The 14,200-nt window shown below is 41.3% G+C and overlaps 1 protein-coding gene across 2 annotated transcripts in view; it reads right to left on the bottom strand.

Annotated features, from left to right (window-relative positions):
* Positions 1-13,973, bottom strand: part of LOC112075509 (zinc finger protein 577-like) — a 30,728-nt gene extending 16,755 nt beyond the window's left edge. The window contains exons 1-4 of one of the 2 annotated variants that reach the window (XM_070440938.1): positions 13,871-13,973; positions 12,783-13,031; positions 5,024-5,197; positions 2,495-4,753 (exon numbers count right to left, since the gene is read on the bottom strand). In XM_070440938.1, the coding sequence (XP_070297039.1) occupies positions 4,719-4,753; positions 5,024-5,197; positions 12,783-12,885 (312 nt within the window). In that variant the 5' untranslated portion in view covers positions 12,886-13,031; positions 13,871-13,973 and the 3' untranslated portion in view covers positions 2,495-4,718. Of the gene's footprint in view, positions 1-2,494; positions 4,754-5,023; positions 5,198-12,782; positions 13,032-13,870 lie in introns of those variants that run through there. The other variant, XM_024142502.2, reaches the window with a different exon arrangement.
* Positions 13,974-14,200: the final 227 nt, after the last annotated feature.

Here is a 14,200-nt window from a genome sequence, read left to right as displayed (position 1 = left end):
CTTGACCACCAAAGTCCATTTGATGTCACAAAGCTGTCCAGTACTTTAAAAATACCATCTCCGGTTGTCCTGGTTTGCAGAAGAGGATGTCTTCCTTAATTGACCCCCCAAAAAAGTAACGGACATATACCAGGAGCTGTGCCAGGCCCGCYACGTCTGTTGACTCATCCAGCTGTAATGCATAGAATTCACTGGSTTGTATATGCGAAGCRGTAATTGTATCAAAACATCTCTTGCCATGTCACCGATGCGTCGTGAAACGGTATCGTTTTTTTGGCCTTTGCCCCAGCCATATCCGCAGAGGCAGGAAGAATGAAGTCCTCCACAATAGTATGGTGCTTGCCTGTTCTAGCCACTCGGTAGCTCACCGTATAAGATGCTTCTAGCCCCTTCTTATTAATGGCATCTGTTGCTTTTATAGATGTCTTAATACTTGAAAGTCGTCTTAATTCTCGCTCAAAAGAACTTGTGGCTTATTTTTCAAATTGGCATGTTTTTTTTCTAAATGTTTGCGCAAAAGTGAAGGACTCATCGAGTTGTGAGATGTAACACACTGTGGCTGAGGAAAGGCACTATTCCCAATATAAGTGAACCCCAAATCAATGTAGTTCTCATATTTGCACCTCTTCGAAGGTCCAACCTCCCTGTCTGTTGTTCGGTGCTTTCCCAGGTAAAGGGGCAGTAGCTCTTCGGCTGCATCAGATTCACAACTGTCAGTGTCCATGCTAGCTGGGCTTACAACAAACATAGAATTACTGATGCTAGCATTGGATGTGCTCGTGGAAGCAGAACAACTTGTGTCATCGACAGGTGCAGTGCTGCTGGTAGTAGCAAAACTGACAAGATGCACACTGATCATTCCATAACGCTCCCTGTTCTCTGCATTGTTCTCTCACAGTGAGAAACAATAGGACTAAAAGTGGTCTACACGTTCTTCATTTGATCCAATTCAACGTTGCCAATTATTTTATGAGAAGAATTAAGTGGAGTGACTAATCTCAGCTGGTCTGRGAGAACTGATGAGGCTTCTCTCAAGTGTGTAGCCGTTGGTGTGTTTTTACATTGCCCAATCGGGAGAAGCTCTTGCCACAGTAAGAGCAGAAGAAAGGCTTCTTCCTGTGTGGTTCTCCGATGACCGGTTAGCTCAGCTGATGATTTAAAACCGTTTCCACAGTCAGTGCAGTAGTAAGGCTACTCTCCTTTATGTATAACTTGGTGTCTTTTTAAGTGGCCCAGTTGAGAGAAACTCTTTCCACAGTCAGAGCAGGAGTAAGGCTTCTCTCCTGTGTGTATACGTTTATGATTTTTTAGGTTGCACGGTTGAGAGAAACTCACCCACAGTCAGAGCAGGAGTAAGGCTTCTCTCCTGTGTGTATACGTTCATGTTGTTTTAAGTTCCCAGTTGGGGAAAACTCACCCCACAGTCAGAGCAGAAGTAAGGCTTCTCCTGTGTGTGTTCTCTGATGAACTTTAAGCTCAGATGATGTTGTGAAGCATTTTCCACAGTCAGAGCAGGAGTAAGACTTCTCTCCTGTGTGTATACGTTCATGCTGTTTTAGGTGGCTCGATTGAGAGAAACTCTTCCTACAGACAGAGCAGGAGTAAGGCTTCTCTCCTGTGTGTACACGTTCATGCTGTTTTAGGTGGCTCAGTTGAGAGAACCTCGCCCTACAGTCAGAGCAGGAGTATGGCTTCTCTCCTGTGTGTGTTCTCTGATGAACTTTTAGCTCACCTGAGTTGTGAAGCATTTTACACAATTAAAGCAGGAGTAAGGCTTCCTCCTGTATGTATACGTTCATGTATTTTAGATCGCCCAGTCGAGAAAAACTTTTTCCACATTCAGAGCAGGAGTAAGGCTTATCTCCTGTATGTATATGCTCATGTGTTTTAAAGTGGCCCCGTCGAGAAAAACTCTTTCCACAATCAGAGCAAAAGTAAGGCTTCTCTCCTGTGTGTACACGTTCATGTTGTTTTAATTCCCAGTTGAGAGAAACTCGCCCTACAGTCAGAGCAGAAGTAAGGCTTCTCTCCTGTGTTGTTCTCTGATGAACTTTTAGCTCAGATGATGTTGTGAAGCATTTTACACAGTCAGAGGAGAGTAAGGCTTCTCTCCTGTGTGTATACGTTCATGCTGTTTTAGTGGCTCAGTTGAGAGAACCTCGCCCTACAGTCAGAGCAGGAGTATGGCTTCTCTCCTGTGTGTGTTCTCTGATGAACTTTTAGCTCACCTGAGTTGTGTAGCATTTTACACAATTAGAGCAGGAGTAAGGCTTCTCTCCTGTATGTATACGTTCGTGTGTTTTTAGGTCGCCCCGTCGAGAGAAACTATTTCCACAGTCAGAGCAGGAGTAAGGCTTCTCTCCTGTGGTTACTCTCTGATGAATGTTATATCTTGATGTTGTGAAATTCTTCCCACAGTCAGTACAGGAATACGGATTCTCTCCTGTGTGTATTCTTAGGTGTATTTTTAGCTTTGATAGAATTGGGAAAATCTCCTCACAATGTGGGCAGTGGTAAGACCTCTTAGCTCTGTGATCTTCTGCTGTTGCTCTCTGGATGTAGAGAATGTCTCAACATTTCTCCTGTGTGAACATCAGAAGAACCAGTCAGTTGGTGTAATATACAGTACCAGTCAAAAGTGTGGACACACCTACTCATTCAAGGGTTTTTCTTTATTTTTGCTATTTCTACATAGAATAATAATAGGGAAGACATCAAAACTATGAAATAACACATATGGATTCATGTAACCAAAAGAATTTGCTAAACGAATCAAAATATCTTGTATTTTGCCTTGACAGCTTGCACACTCTTGGCATTCTCTCAACTAGCTTCACCTGGAATGCTTTCCAACAGCTTTTCCAACAGGACTTTCCACATTTGCTGAGCAATTGTTGTCTGCTTTTCCTTCACTCTGCGATCCAACTCATCCCAAACATCTCAAATGGGTTAAGGTCTGGTGATTTTGGAGCCAGGTCATCTGATGCAGCACTCCATCACTCTCCTTCTTGGTCATATAGCCCTTACACAGCCTGGGGGTGTGTTGGTTATTGTCTTGAAAAACAAATGAGTCCCACTAAGCCCAAACCAAATGGAATGGCGTATCGCTGCAGAATGCTGTTGTAGCCATGCTGGTTATGTGTGCCTTGAATTCTAAATAAATCAGACAGTGTCACCAGCAAAGCACCGCCACAACATCACACTTCCTCCATGCTTCATGGTAGGAAATACACAAGCAGAGATCATCCGGTCACCTACTCTGCGTCTCACAAGACACGGCGGTTAAAAGCAAAAATCTGCGGTCCAACTCATCCCAAGCCATCTCAATTGGGTTGAGGTCCAGGGATTGTGGAGGCCAGGTCATCTGATGCAGCACTCCATCACTCGCATTCTTGGTCAAATAGCTCTTACATATCCTGGAGGGGTGTTTTGGGTCATTGTCCTGTAAAAACAAATGATAGTCCCACTAAGCCCATACCAGATGGGATGGCATATCGCTGCAGAATGCTGTGGTAGCCATGCTGGTTAAGTGTGCCATTCTAAACAAATCACAGACACTGTCACCAGCAAAGCACGCCCACACCATCACACCTCCTCCTCCATGCTTCACAGTGGGAAGCACACATGCAGAGATGATCCGTTCACCTACTACTCTGCGTCTCACAAAGACACAGCGGTGGAATCAAAATCTCAAATTTGGACTCATCACACCAAATGACAGATTTCCACGGTCTCATGTCCATTGCTCATGTTTCTTGGCCCAAGCAAGTCTCTTCTTATTGGTGTCCTTTAGTATTGGGTTCTTTGCTCAATCCGACCATGAAGGCCTGATTCACAGTCTCCTCTGAACAGTTGATGTTGATGTGTCTGTTACTTGAACTCTGAAGCATTTATTTTGGCTGCAATTTGAGGCTGGTAACTAATTAACTTATCCCCTGCAGCAGAGGTAACTCTGGGTCTTCCTTCTTATGGCGGTCCTCATGATAGCCAGTGTCATCATAGCGCTTGATGGTTTTTGCGACTGCACTTGAAGAAACTGTCAAAGTTCTTGAAATGTTCCGGATTACTTTAAGACCTGAAGCTCAGTCAATGGTGGAATGTCATTTCTCTTTGCTTATTTGAGCTATTCTTGCCATAATATGGACTTGGTATTTTACCAAACAGGGCTCTCTTCTGTATACCACCCAACTACCTTGTCACAACAAAACTGTTTGGCATTAAGGTAAGATATTCCACAAATGAACTTAAGGCACACCTGTTAATTTAATGCATTCCGGGTGAATACCTCATGAAGCTGGTTGAGAGAATGCCAAGAGTGCAAAGCTGTCATCAAGGCAAAGGGTGGCTACTTTGAAGAATCTCAAATCTATTTTGATTTGTTTAACACATTTTTTTGTTTACTACATGATTCCCTATGTGTTATTTCATCGTTTTGATGTCTTCACTATTATTCTACAATGTAGAAAGAAAGAAAAACCTTGAATGAGTAGTGTCCAAACTTTTGACTGGTACTGTACATGTCAATCAAATTTATTTGACAAAGCCCTTAAAACATCAGCAGTTGAAAAAGTGCTTTACAGAAATCCAGCCTAAAATCACAAAGAGCAAGCAGTGCAGATGTAGAAGCACAGTGGCTATGAAACACTCCCTAGAAAGCAGGAACCTTGGAAGAAACGTAGAGGAACCAGGCTCAAAAGGGTGGCCAGTCCTCTTCTGGCTTACCGGGTGACATATGTATTCATACCAGTAGGCTCTACAACACAAAAGGGGAGTTAAACGACTCTAAAAGTGGTAAGAGTTGAAAGCTAAAAAGGGGGTGTCATCCTCTACTCACTATCACAAGGGTTAGTAACAACACAGACTAATTTCATAGAATTTTTAAACACTGGAGTTTGTCTACTTCTTTAGTCTACTCTCTGAACACTCCAGATCGCCCAGTGAATTAAACAAATGTTGGCAATGCTGGTGTCAAACCATGCAAGTCTGAGTAGCATGAACACACTTAGACAGAACCTGTGCTTACCATGAGAAACAGATTTCCCAATCTTTTCCTCCTCTTCTTCATCTTTAATGTTGGCATTCAGCTCCAGTGTTTGACTGCAGTCTTCCAGCTTCACTGATGCCATCTCTGGATCCTGCAGTGCAAACTGGGCTCCACTGTCACAATCAGGACCCAGTGACTGTAGGTTTTGACTCCCTGTGGAAGGAGAGAGCAGGCTGGGTTTGTCCTCACTGTTGATATTACCGGCCTCAGACTTAATCTGAGTCGGCCTGCAGTAACAATGAAAAACAGACAAGTTATGTCTTGACAGTTCCAGAACTTTCTTTATTCTCTAAAAATATATTATTTCTTGTTGTTTTGTTCAATTATCTAATTCAGTGCTTAACTTGGACTGAAATAGGTGTTGGAACTGTTTATATTTAGGTGCAGSAGCMCCACAATACTGTTGAGCTAATATTCTATAAAAGAGGAACATGAGCTCAAACAGTAGACATTTGAGGTGACGGTACTCAGCTCTGGTGAGKTCCTGTCCAAGTCAAGCACTGATCTKATTMCAATAGATCAGGTAGCTAAGCATTGACAACAGTAATTCATCCAAATTAGACTATTTAAATTAGGCTGCACAACATAATGCACTTAACCTACAGTAGACTTCACAAATTCACATAAATGCACAAAACCATATAGTACGAGGTTACGGTTTACGAGTCTCTCTCTGATGCACCCGCACTGAAGTCCGTTGACGCCGACTGAGTGGGCGCAGCCATTTACCAGCTCATGAATTTTACACAAAACCAATAACATGCTAAACATTAACTCAGAAATCTCAAATAAATGTATTCTTTATTAAATTACCTTGAGGAAATGATGAACACCCATTCAGACAAACCCAAAGCTTCTAGCTGTGTGACTTTTAAAATAGTTGATCACAATCACTCGGTTTCACACAAAAATAAAACATCAAACCTTTACCAAGCGTGATAATACCTTAACGGATGTTACCTAGCATGGTATGACATGTTCTTTCGATTGTAGAAAGTTGAAAGCCTGCTATTACATTCCTGTAGTAATACAGCAACAGACTGCAAAGTTTCAGCGCTTTCTTTATACTGAAGAATGGTGCGTGCCTGCCTGGAACTTCCTGTTCTGTTCCCCCACTACCACAGTGCAGCCACAGATAGAACAATGAGACAGATATTTCACCGGATGTATAAATGTGAAGCATCCGCTTAGCGTTTCCACTCACTACCAAATATGGTTGTACAATGTGTTTCTCCTCACACCTGGCCTAAGCCATTCAGTAGCCTGTCATTTGTGAGGTATTAAAAAAGATTTTCAGAAAGTCTCCAGTCATCTAAAATGATGTYGAATTTAATAGAATCCATTTACAAAAYGCCACATTTTTCCAGGACTCCAGGCTACAATAAATGTACTCCATGTGTGCAACTTCTGCAAGTGGCTCCACACCACTGCTCTATGCCAGTACGCTAAAGCCATGATAATGCATGCAATGCTTTATTATAAAGGTATTTTATTTAATGTGTTCTGGTACCTCAGAGACCCTCAGGTCACCCCCCCCCTCTGGGGCTCACTTCTGGTTCCATCACCTCCCAATTTACAAATTAAGCACTGGAGAAGTGGGTAGCTGCCGCTGCCTCCTCCGGAACACATCTCCTTTACATAGAATTCGTGAGGATGTTGATTTTGGAATGTGGAATGTTGTTCCGCTCATCTTCAAAGGCTGTGTGAAATTCCAGAATATTGGTGGGAACTGGAACAAGCTGTCGTATACATCAATCCCAAACATGCTCAAAGGTTGACATGTCTGAGTATGCAGGTCATGGAAGAATTTTCAATTGTGTACAGATCCTTGCGATATGGGGCTTGTCATGCTGAAACATGAGGTGATGACAACAGATGAATGGCAGAACAACGGCCCTCCGGATCTTMTCATGGTTTCTCTGTGCATTCAAATTGCCATCGTTAAATGCAATTGTGTTGGTATTCTGTAGCTTATGCCTGCCCATACCATAACCCTGATACCACCATGGGGCACTCTGTTCACAACATTGACATCAGCAAACCACACAACCAACGCCATACACGGCAGTCTGCAGATGAGGCTGGTTGGGCATAGTGCCAAATTCTCTAAAACAATGTTGGAGGCGGTTTATGGTAGAGAAATTAACATTAAATGCAACAGCTCTGGTGGAAATTCCTGCAGTCAGCTTGCCAATTGCACGTTCCCTCAAAACTTGAGACATCTGGGGCATTGTGTTGTGTGACAAAACAGCACATTTTAGAGTGGCATTTTTGTATTTATAAGGGATCCCCAAGCTGCTGCCAAGGCAGCACCTACTCAGCTACTCTTGTCCTGCACCTGTGTAATGATGATCATGCTATTTAATCAGCTTATTGATAGGCCACACCTGGCAGGTGGATGGATTATCTTGGCAAAGGAGAAATGCTCACTAAAAGGGATGTAAACAAATGTATCTACAAAATTTGAGAAAAATACGTTTTCAATTTATGCTGTATAATTATGCACTACTCACAGGAATTCTCTCAAGATCCCTCACCCTGTACCCATCTTCCTCTACCACTCTCTTCACTGCTTCACCATACTACACTTTCTGTACTACTGTAACCCTGTCAACCTCAATCTGCTTTTCTCTCACCTGCCACCTCAGACTCCAGCCCCATTGGTTACCCCACAACTAACACACAGAACTTCCTCCACCGATACCACACATTCCTTCATCTCATGCCCTCCTGCACTCTTCTCACATCTAGGCTAGAGGTCGATCGATTAATCGGAATGGCGATTCATTAGGGCCGATTTCAAGTTTTCATAACAATCGGAAATCGGTATTTTTGGACATCGATTTGGCCAATTAAAAAAAATAAAACACCTTTATTTAATCTTTATTTAACTAGGCAAGTCAGTTAATAACACATTCTTATTATCAGTGATGGCCTAGGAATGGTGGGTTCACTGCCTCGTTCAGGGGCCGGACGACAGATTTTTACCTTGTCAGCTCGGGGGATTCAATCTTGCAACCTTACAGTAACTAGTCCAACGCTCTAACCACCTTATTACATTGCACTCCACGAGAGCCTGCCTTTTACGCGAATGCAGTAGAAGCCAAGGTAAGTTGCTAGCTAGCATTAAACTCATCAACCATGTGTAGTTTACACTAGTTAACTACACATGGTTGATGATATTACTAGTTTATCTAGCGTGTCCTGCGTTGCATATAATCGATGCGGTGTGTATCGTTGCTCCAATGTGTACTAACCATAAACATCAATACCTTTCTTAAAATCAATGCACAGAAGTATATATTTTTAACCTGCATATTTAGCTAAAAGAAATCCAGGTTAGCAGGCAATATTAACCAGGTGAAATTGTGTCACTTCTCTTGCGTTCATTGCACACAGAGACAGTGTATATGCAACAGTTTGGGCTGCCTAATTTGCCACAATTTTACGTAACTATGACATAACATTGAAGATAGTGCAAATGTAACAGGAATATTTAGACTTATGGATGCCACCCGTTAGATAAAATACGGAACGGTTCCGTATTTCACTGAAAAATAAACGTCTTGTTTTCGAGATGATATTTCCGGATTCGACCATATTAATGACCTAAGGCTCGTATTTCTGTGCGTTATTATGTTATAACTAAGTCTATGATTTGATAGAGCAGTCTGACTGAGCTGGTAGCAGCAGCAGGCTAGTAAGCATTCATTCAAACAGAACTTTCCTGCTTTTGCAAGAAGCTCTTCGCTGTGCTTCAAGCCAATCAACTCCCGAGATTAGGCTGTGTAACCGAGTGAAATGGCTAGCTAGTTAGCGGGTGCGCACTAATAGCGGTTCAAATGTCACTCGCTCTGAGACTTGGAGTAGTTATTCCCTTGCTTCGCATGGGTAACGCTGCTTCGAGGGTGGCTGTTGTCGTTGTGTTCCTGGTTCGAGCCCAGGTAGGAGCGAGGAGAGGGATGGAAGCTATACTGTTACACTGGCAATAATAAAGAACATCCAATAGTCAAAGGTTAATGAAATACAAATGGTAGAGAGAGAAATAGTCCTATAATTCCTATAATAACTACAACCTAAAACTTCTTACCTGGGAATATTAAAGACTCATGTTAAAAGGAACCACCAGCTTCATATGTTCTCACGTTCTGAGCAAGGAACTTAAACGTTAGCTTTTTTACATGGCACATATTGCACTTTTACTTTCTTCTCCAACACTTTGCTTTGGCATTATTTAAACCAAATTGAACATGTTTCATTATTTATTTGAGGCTAAATTGATTTATTGATTATATATAAGTTAAAATAAGTGCTCATTCAGTATTGTTGTAATTGTCATTATTACAAAAAAATATATAATAAAATTTTAAAAAATTAAAATCGGCTTTTTTTGGCCCTCCAATAATCGGTATCGGCGTTGAAAAATCATAATCGGTCGACCTCTAATCTAGGCATCTCACTCCTACACACTGCTGCAACAGGCCCATTAACCCGTAGACACTGTAGTATTTACGGAAACAAAAGCGCTCACGGGATAACTGACACTTCCTACCATGACCTTATCTGGCAGAGACTGCATCAAAACTCCACATGACAATGTTTTCTCTCACCTAAAGACGGGCATCACAGACACCTGGAATCTTCCATTTCAACTGCTCCTCCTCAACACTTAAACCTAATCCCATTATCACTCCTTTCAATGCTGCCCTGTTCTGGAGAGCAATTAGAGTCAAAATTCTTGTCCCCAATCTGAGAAATCATTACGAGTCCACTCCAAGRCACCTTCACCAACTCAACTTCCCTCTCCCGCTCCTTCTCGGGGGTCATCACTGCACTGGCCATCGCAGTTAATTCATCCTCTTGTCACGTTCACTTCCCTCCTGTTGCTCTTCTAAAGGCTCTGTGTGATCCTCCATTCCATATTCACTCAAAACATATTCCACTTCTCTCCTTATTTTCTGGTCCACCATCTTCTTCATCAGATCTTCCAGAAGGCTTGTACAATCCCCCACTGCAATCCTCCATTCCACTTTTTTTCTTGTCCTCCATTTTACCACATGTCTCTGCTCATCCACACCACACTAGCTTCGGTTAGCTGCATACCAATGGAGTACCACAGTATGAATCATAATACCCATAAAACCTAGCAGTTAAACAGGGAAATGGTTCCAATCATTTTCCCACCATTAATTTTTCCCCATAGAGGATTTTAGAAACACTTAAAATAAGGGCTGTGTTTCGTGTAGGCTTACCCTGGCGTGACGTTTTGATAAGCGTGTAAATCTCTCTAGGACAGGATGACTTTTATCAATATATTCACCTGTACTTACCAACCACAAAAATGGCCGAGAGTAATGGAGTAATGGCCGAGAGAAGGCAGGAGACACTTTGTTTTGTTTAGCATCGCTTAGGTAAGACTGCTCCCTTTAATGGATCAGTCGTCCACCAGGCTACACTCTACGATTAGGGAGAGGTGGTAGAGGAAGAGTTGGGTGTCTCGGTTAGGGAGAACAGTAGAATGTGGTTCAGTGTTTTACTGTTAGGATAGATTTGTTTGTTTGTTCCAACAGATCTTTACATATTTTTCTCACTACAAAATATTCCAGCGTTCCTTCTGGTTACTAAACATATTTTAGATATGTTTTAATTACACTCTTGATCCTCCTCTAGATCGCTCCTCTGGTTAGACACTTCCCACTCACAGAGTAGAAAGAAATTACAGCATTTCATTAAGGACTTAAATCTATGTGACCCTTGGAGGACTCAGAACCCAGGTAAAAGGGAGTATTCATGTTACTCGTCAACATTTAAATCATATTCTCCTATAGACTACTTTTTAGTTTCTTGCTCATTGCTTCCCAATGTAGCAGGAAGTGGATGTGACAGTATTGTTCTGAGTGACTGTTCCCCGGTGTCATTATTCTATAGGGATACAAAACTAGTAAAAGGATCCTCTAGATGGTGTTTGCATCCCAGATGGTTACAGGACCCAGACTTCWTACATTACGTTGGAGTGCATATAGATGTTTATTTTACACTTAACACTGACCAAATGTCAGCAAGTACCAGATGGGAGGCTTTCAAAGCAAATATTATGGGGCAAATTATACATTTTACAACTCTGAATCTCCTGAGAACTAATCAGTTCTTGATGTTCCCTCTATTTCAGAAGACACTAAATTGGATGGTGCTGAAATATCTGATGCTATTTTCAACACGAAGGGAGGTAAAGAGGCAGGTCCATATGGGCTCCCAATAGATATTTAGAAGATATTTAAGGACAAACTTCTTGGTCCACTTCTGGATATGTATAGTGTATGATATCCTCTAGTCTAGAGCTTAGATACAGACAATAAACACCCACCTGAGATTGTTGCAATACAATTGGATAATGAGAACATGCATCACTCTTYTTAAGCCACAAATTTGACCCCAATACCCCAGACCTGTGTGTTAAATGTAACACACATTTAGGCACCTTGTATCATTGCCTGGAGGAATGTGCTGAGATACAAACGTTTTGGAGATCAGTACAACACTATATCTCTGAGATGACCTCTACCCCAATACCACTAATCCCTAAACTATGCCTCCTAAATCTTTACCCAGAGAATATCTCTTTACATAGGAGAGAAAAGAAAATGGTTGACCTCAGTCTATTACAAGCTAGACGTTCAATTGCTCTCGACTGGAAGTATGTCAGTTCCCCCTCACTTGGTCATTGGTTAAAATAATTCACGTCAAGTCTGGCTCTTGAAAATTGTACTTATATAGTGAAAAAGAAAGCCCCAGAGTTTCATAATATTTGGGATCTGTTTTGTGAGTTTTTGCAAACCAGTGATATTGTAGAGATATTGGAACTGTAAATCATCTATTTTTATTGGCTCTTGTTCTTAGAGGTATCTGCTTTATCTGCGACTGCATATTACACTTTTTATTTGGACATGTTTTGGTTTCCTTCCCCAGATCTGTGCCTCGACATAATCCTTTCATGGAGCTCTACGGACAATTCCTTCGACCAAATGGCTTGGTTTTTGCTCTGACATGCGCTGTCAAATGTGGGACCTTATATAGACAGGTGTGTACCTTTCTAAATCATGTCCAATAAATGTAATTTACCACAGGTGGACTCAATCAAGTTGTAGAAACATCTCAAGGATGATCAATGGAAACAGGATGCACCTGAGCTCAATGTCGAGTCTCATAGCAAAGGGTCTGAATACTTATGTAAATAAGGTATTTTACATGTACAAACATTTCTAAAAAACCTGTTTCCTTTGTGAAGAACATCGATGATKATTTTTTTTTCTTATTTAATCCATTTTAGAATAAGGCTGTAACGTAACAAAATGTGGGAAAAGCCAAGGGGTCTGAATACTTTCCGAATGCACTGTATGTATTCATAAAAAAAGGCTGTGCAATACAAAAGGGGAATAAATCTATTCTAAAAGTGGGTAAGATGGGGAGTGTCATCCTCCACTCACTATCACAAGGGTTAGTAACTCCACGGGCTKATTTAAAACACTACTTCAATTATTTAGTGATCACTCCAGATAGCCCAGTGAATAAAACAAATGCTGGCAATACTGGTGTCAAACCATGCAAGTGTCAGTAGCATGAAATAACATCTACAGCTTAATTTTAACAGTTCATCATGAAACAGTTATACWGCAACTTTTCATGCACAGTGGGAAGTTGGAACGAACAACAAACTTYGTTAGATASAACCTGCTCTTACCAMYAGAAACAGATMTCCCAATCGTCTCCTCCTCTTCTTCATCTTTAATGTTGACATTCAGCTCCAGTGTTTGACTGCAGTCTTCCAGCTTCACTGATGCCATCTCTGGATCCTGCAGWGRAAACTGGGCTRCACTGTCACAATCAGGACCCAGTGACTGTAGGTTTGGACTCAGCGTGGAAGGAGAYAGGCAGGCTGGGTRTGTCCTCACTGTTGATGTTACCGGCCTCAGACTTAATCTGAGTCGGTCTGTAGTAACATTGAGAAACGGACACAAAAGTTAGTCTTGACAGTTCAGGCACTTTATTTATTCTCTAAAAATATTGTTTATATTTAGGTGCAGGAGCGCCACAATACTGTTGAGCTAATTTTCTATAAGAGGAACATGAGCTCAAACAGTAGACATTTGAGGTGCCGGTACTCAGCTCTGGTGAGCTCCTGTTGAAGTCAAGCACTGATCTCATTTCAATAGATCTGGTAGCTAAACAMTGACAAAACATTAATTAATTCACATTAGACAAAGTATACACTTTAAATCAGGCTACACAATTTAAATGCACTTAATCTATAGTAGATTTCCTGAATTCGCATAAATGACTCAAAAACCATTTAGTACAAGGTTGCGGTTTGTTTTAGGCAGTACTATGRACTATTTTCCTTAATAACCTCGTCTTCACTGTATTATTTCAATCAAAACCAATAGTATGTCTGTTCACACCATAGTAACATTTATAGATAAAGATAGAAACAACTGAATGTGTCTGAATATTASTACACATGTAGAAAATTGATAATCATTACATTCAGCTTCAAAACAGTAGTGCAACCGTGAAATAGTCTCTCTCTGCTGCACTCTCACTGCCTGGACTTTTTTTCATTGTATTCACAGGAATGTCCCTGTATTGATGTGTAATATTGTTATTATTGTTGCAATAAAAAAAATAAAAAAAAGTCCGTTGACGCAGACCGAGTTGTGCCGCCATTTTACCAGATCGTGAATTTTACACAAAAATAAATAACTTGCCAAACGAATTCAGAAATCTCAAGTAAATATATTCTTTAGAAAGTTTAAACCTGCTATTACATACCTGTAGTAATAAATAGAAACAGACACGAATGTTATCTTCTAGACCGCACCGTTCTGGCGCTTTCTTTATACTGAAAAATGGTGGGCGCCTGCTCGGAACTTCCTGTTCTTCCACTAACACCGTCCGTGCATTCCGGGATCCTTGGGAAGGCCCTACCMCATTACATGAGAAGGGGGTCCTAGCCTCCTGCAGGACACATCTCCTTTGCATAGAGTTGATCAAGATGTTGATTGTGTAATGKTATTTCTAGAATGTTTTCTGGTCTGTGGAGCAACCAGACACTGGACTTGACACATTTATGAAATTGATTATTCCAGTTACTAATAAGCA

Source organism: Salvelinus sp. IW2-2015, unplaced genomic scaffold (genome assembly GCF_002910315.2).
Source record: "Salvelinus sp. IW2-2015 unplaced genomic scaffold, ASM291031v2 Un_scaffold3209, whole genome shotgun sequence".
Classification (NCBI taxonomy): Eukaryota; Metazoa; Chordata; class Actinopteri; order Salmoniformes; family Salmonidae; genus Salvelinus; species Salvelinus sp. IW2-2015.
This window is presented reverse-complemented; position numbering and strand designations above follow the sequence as displayed.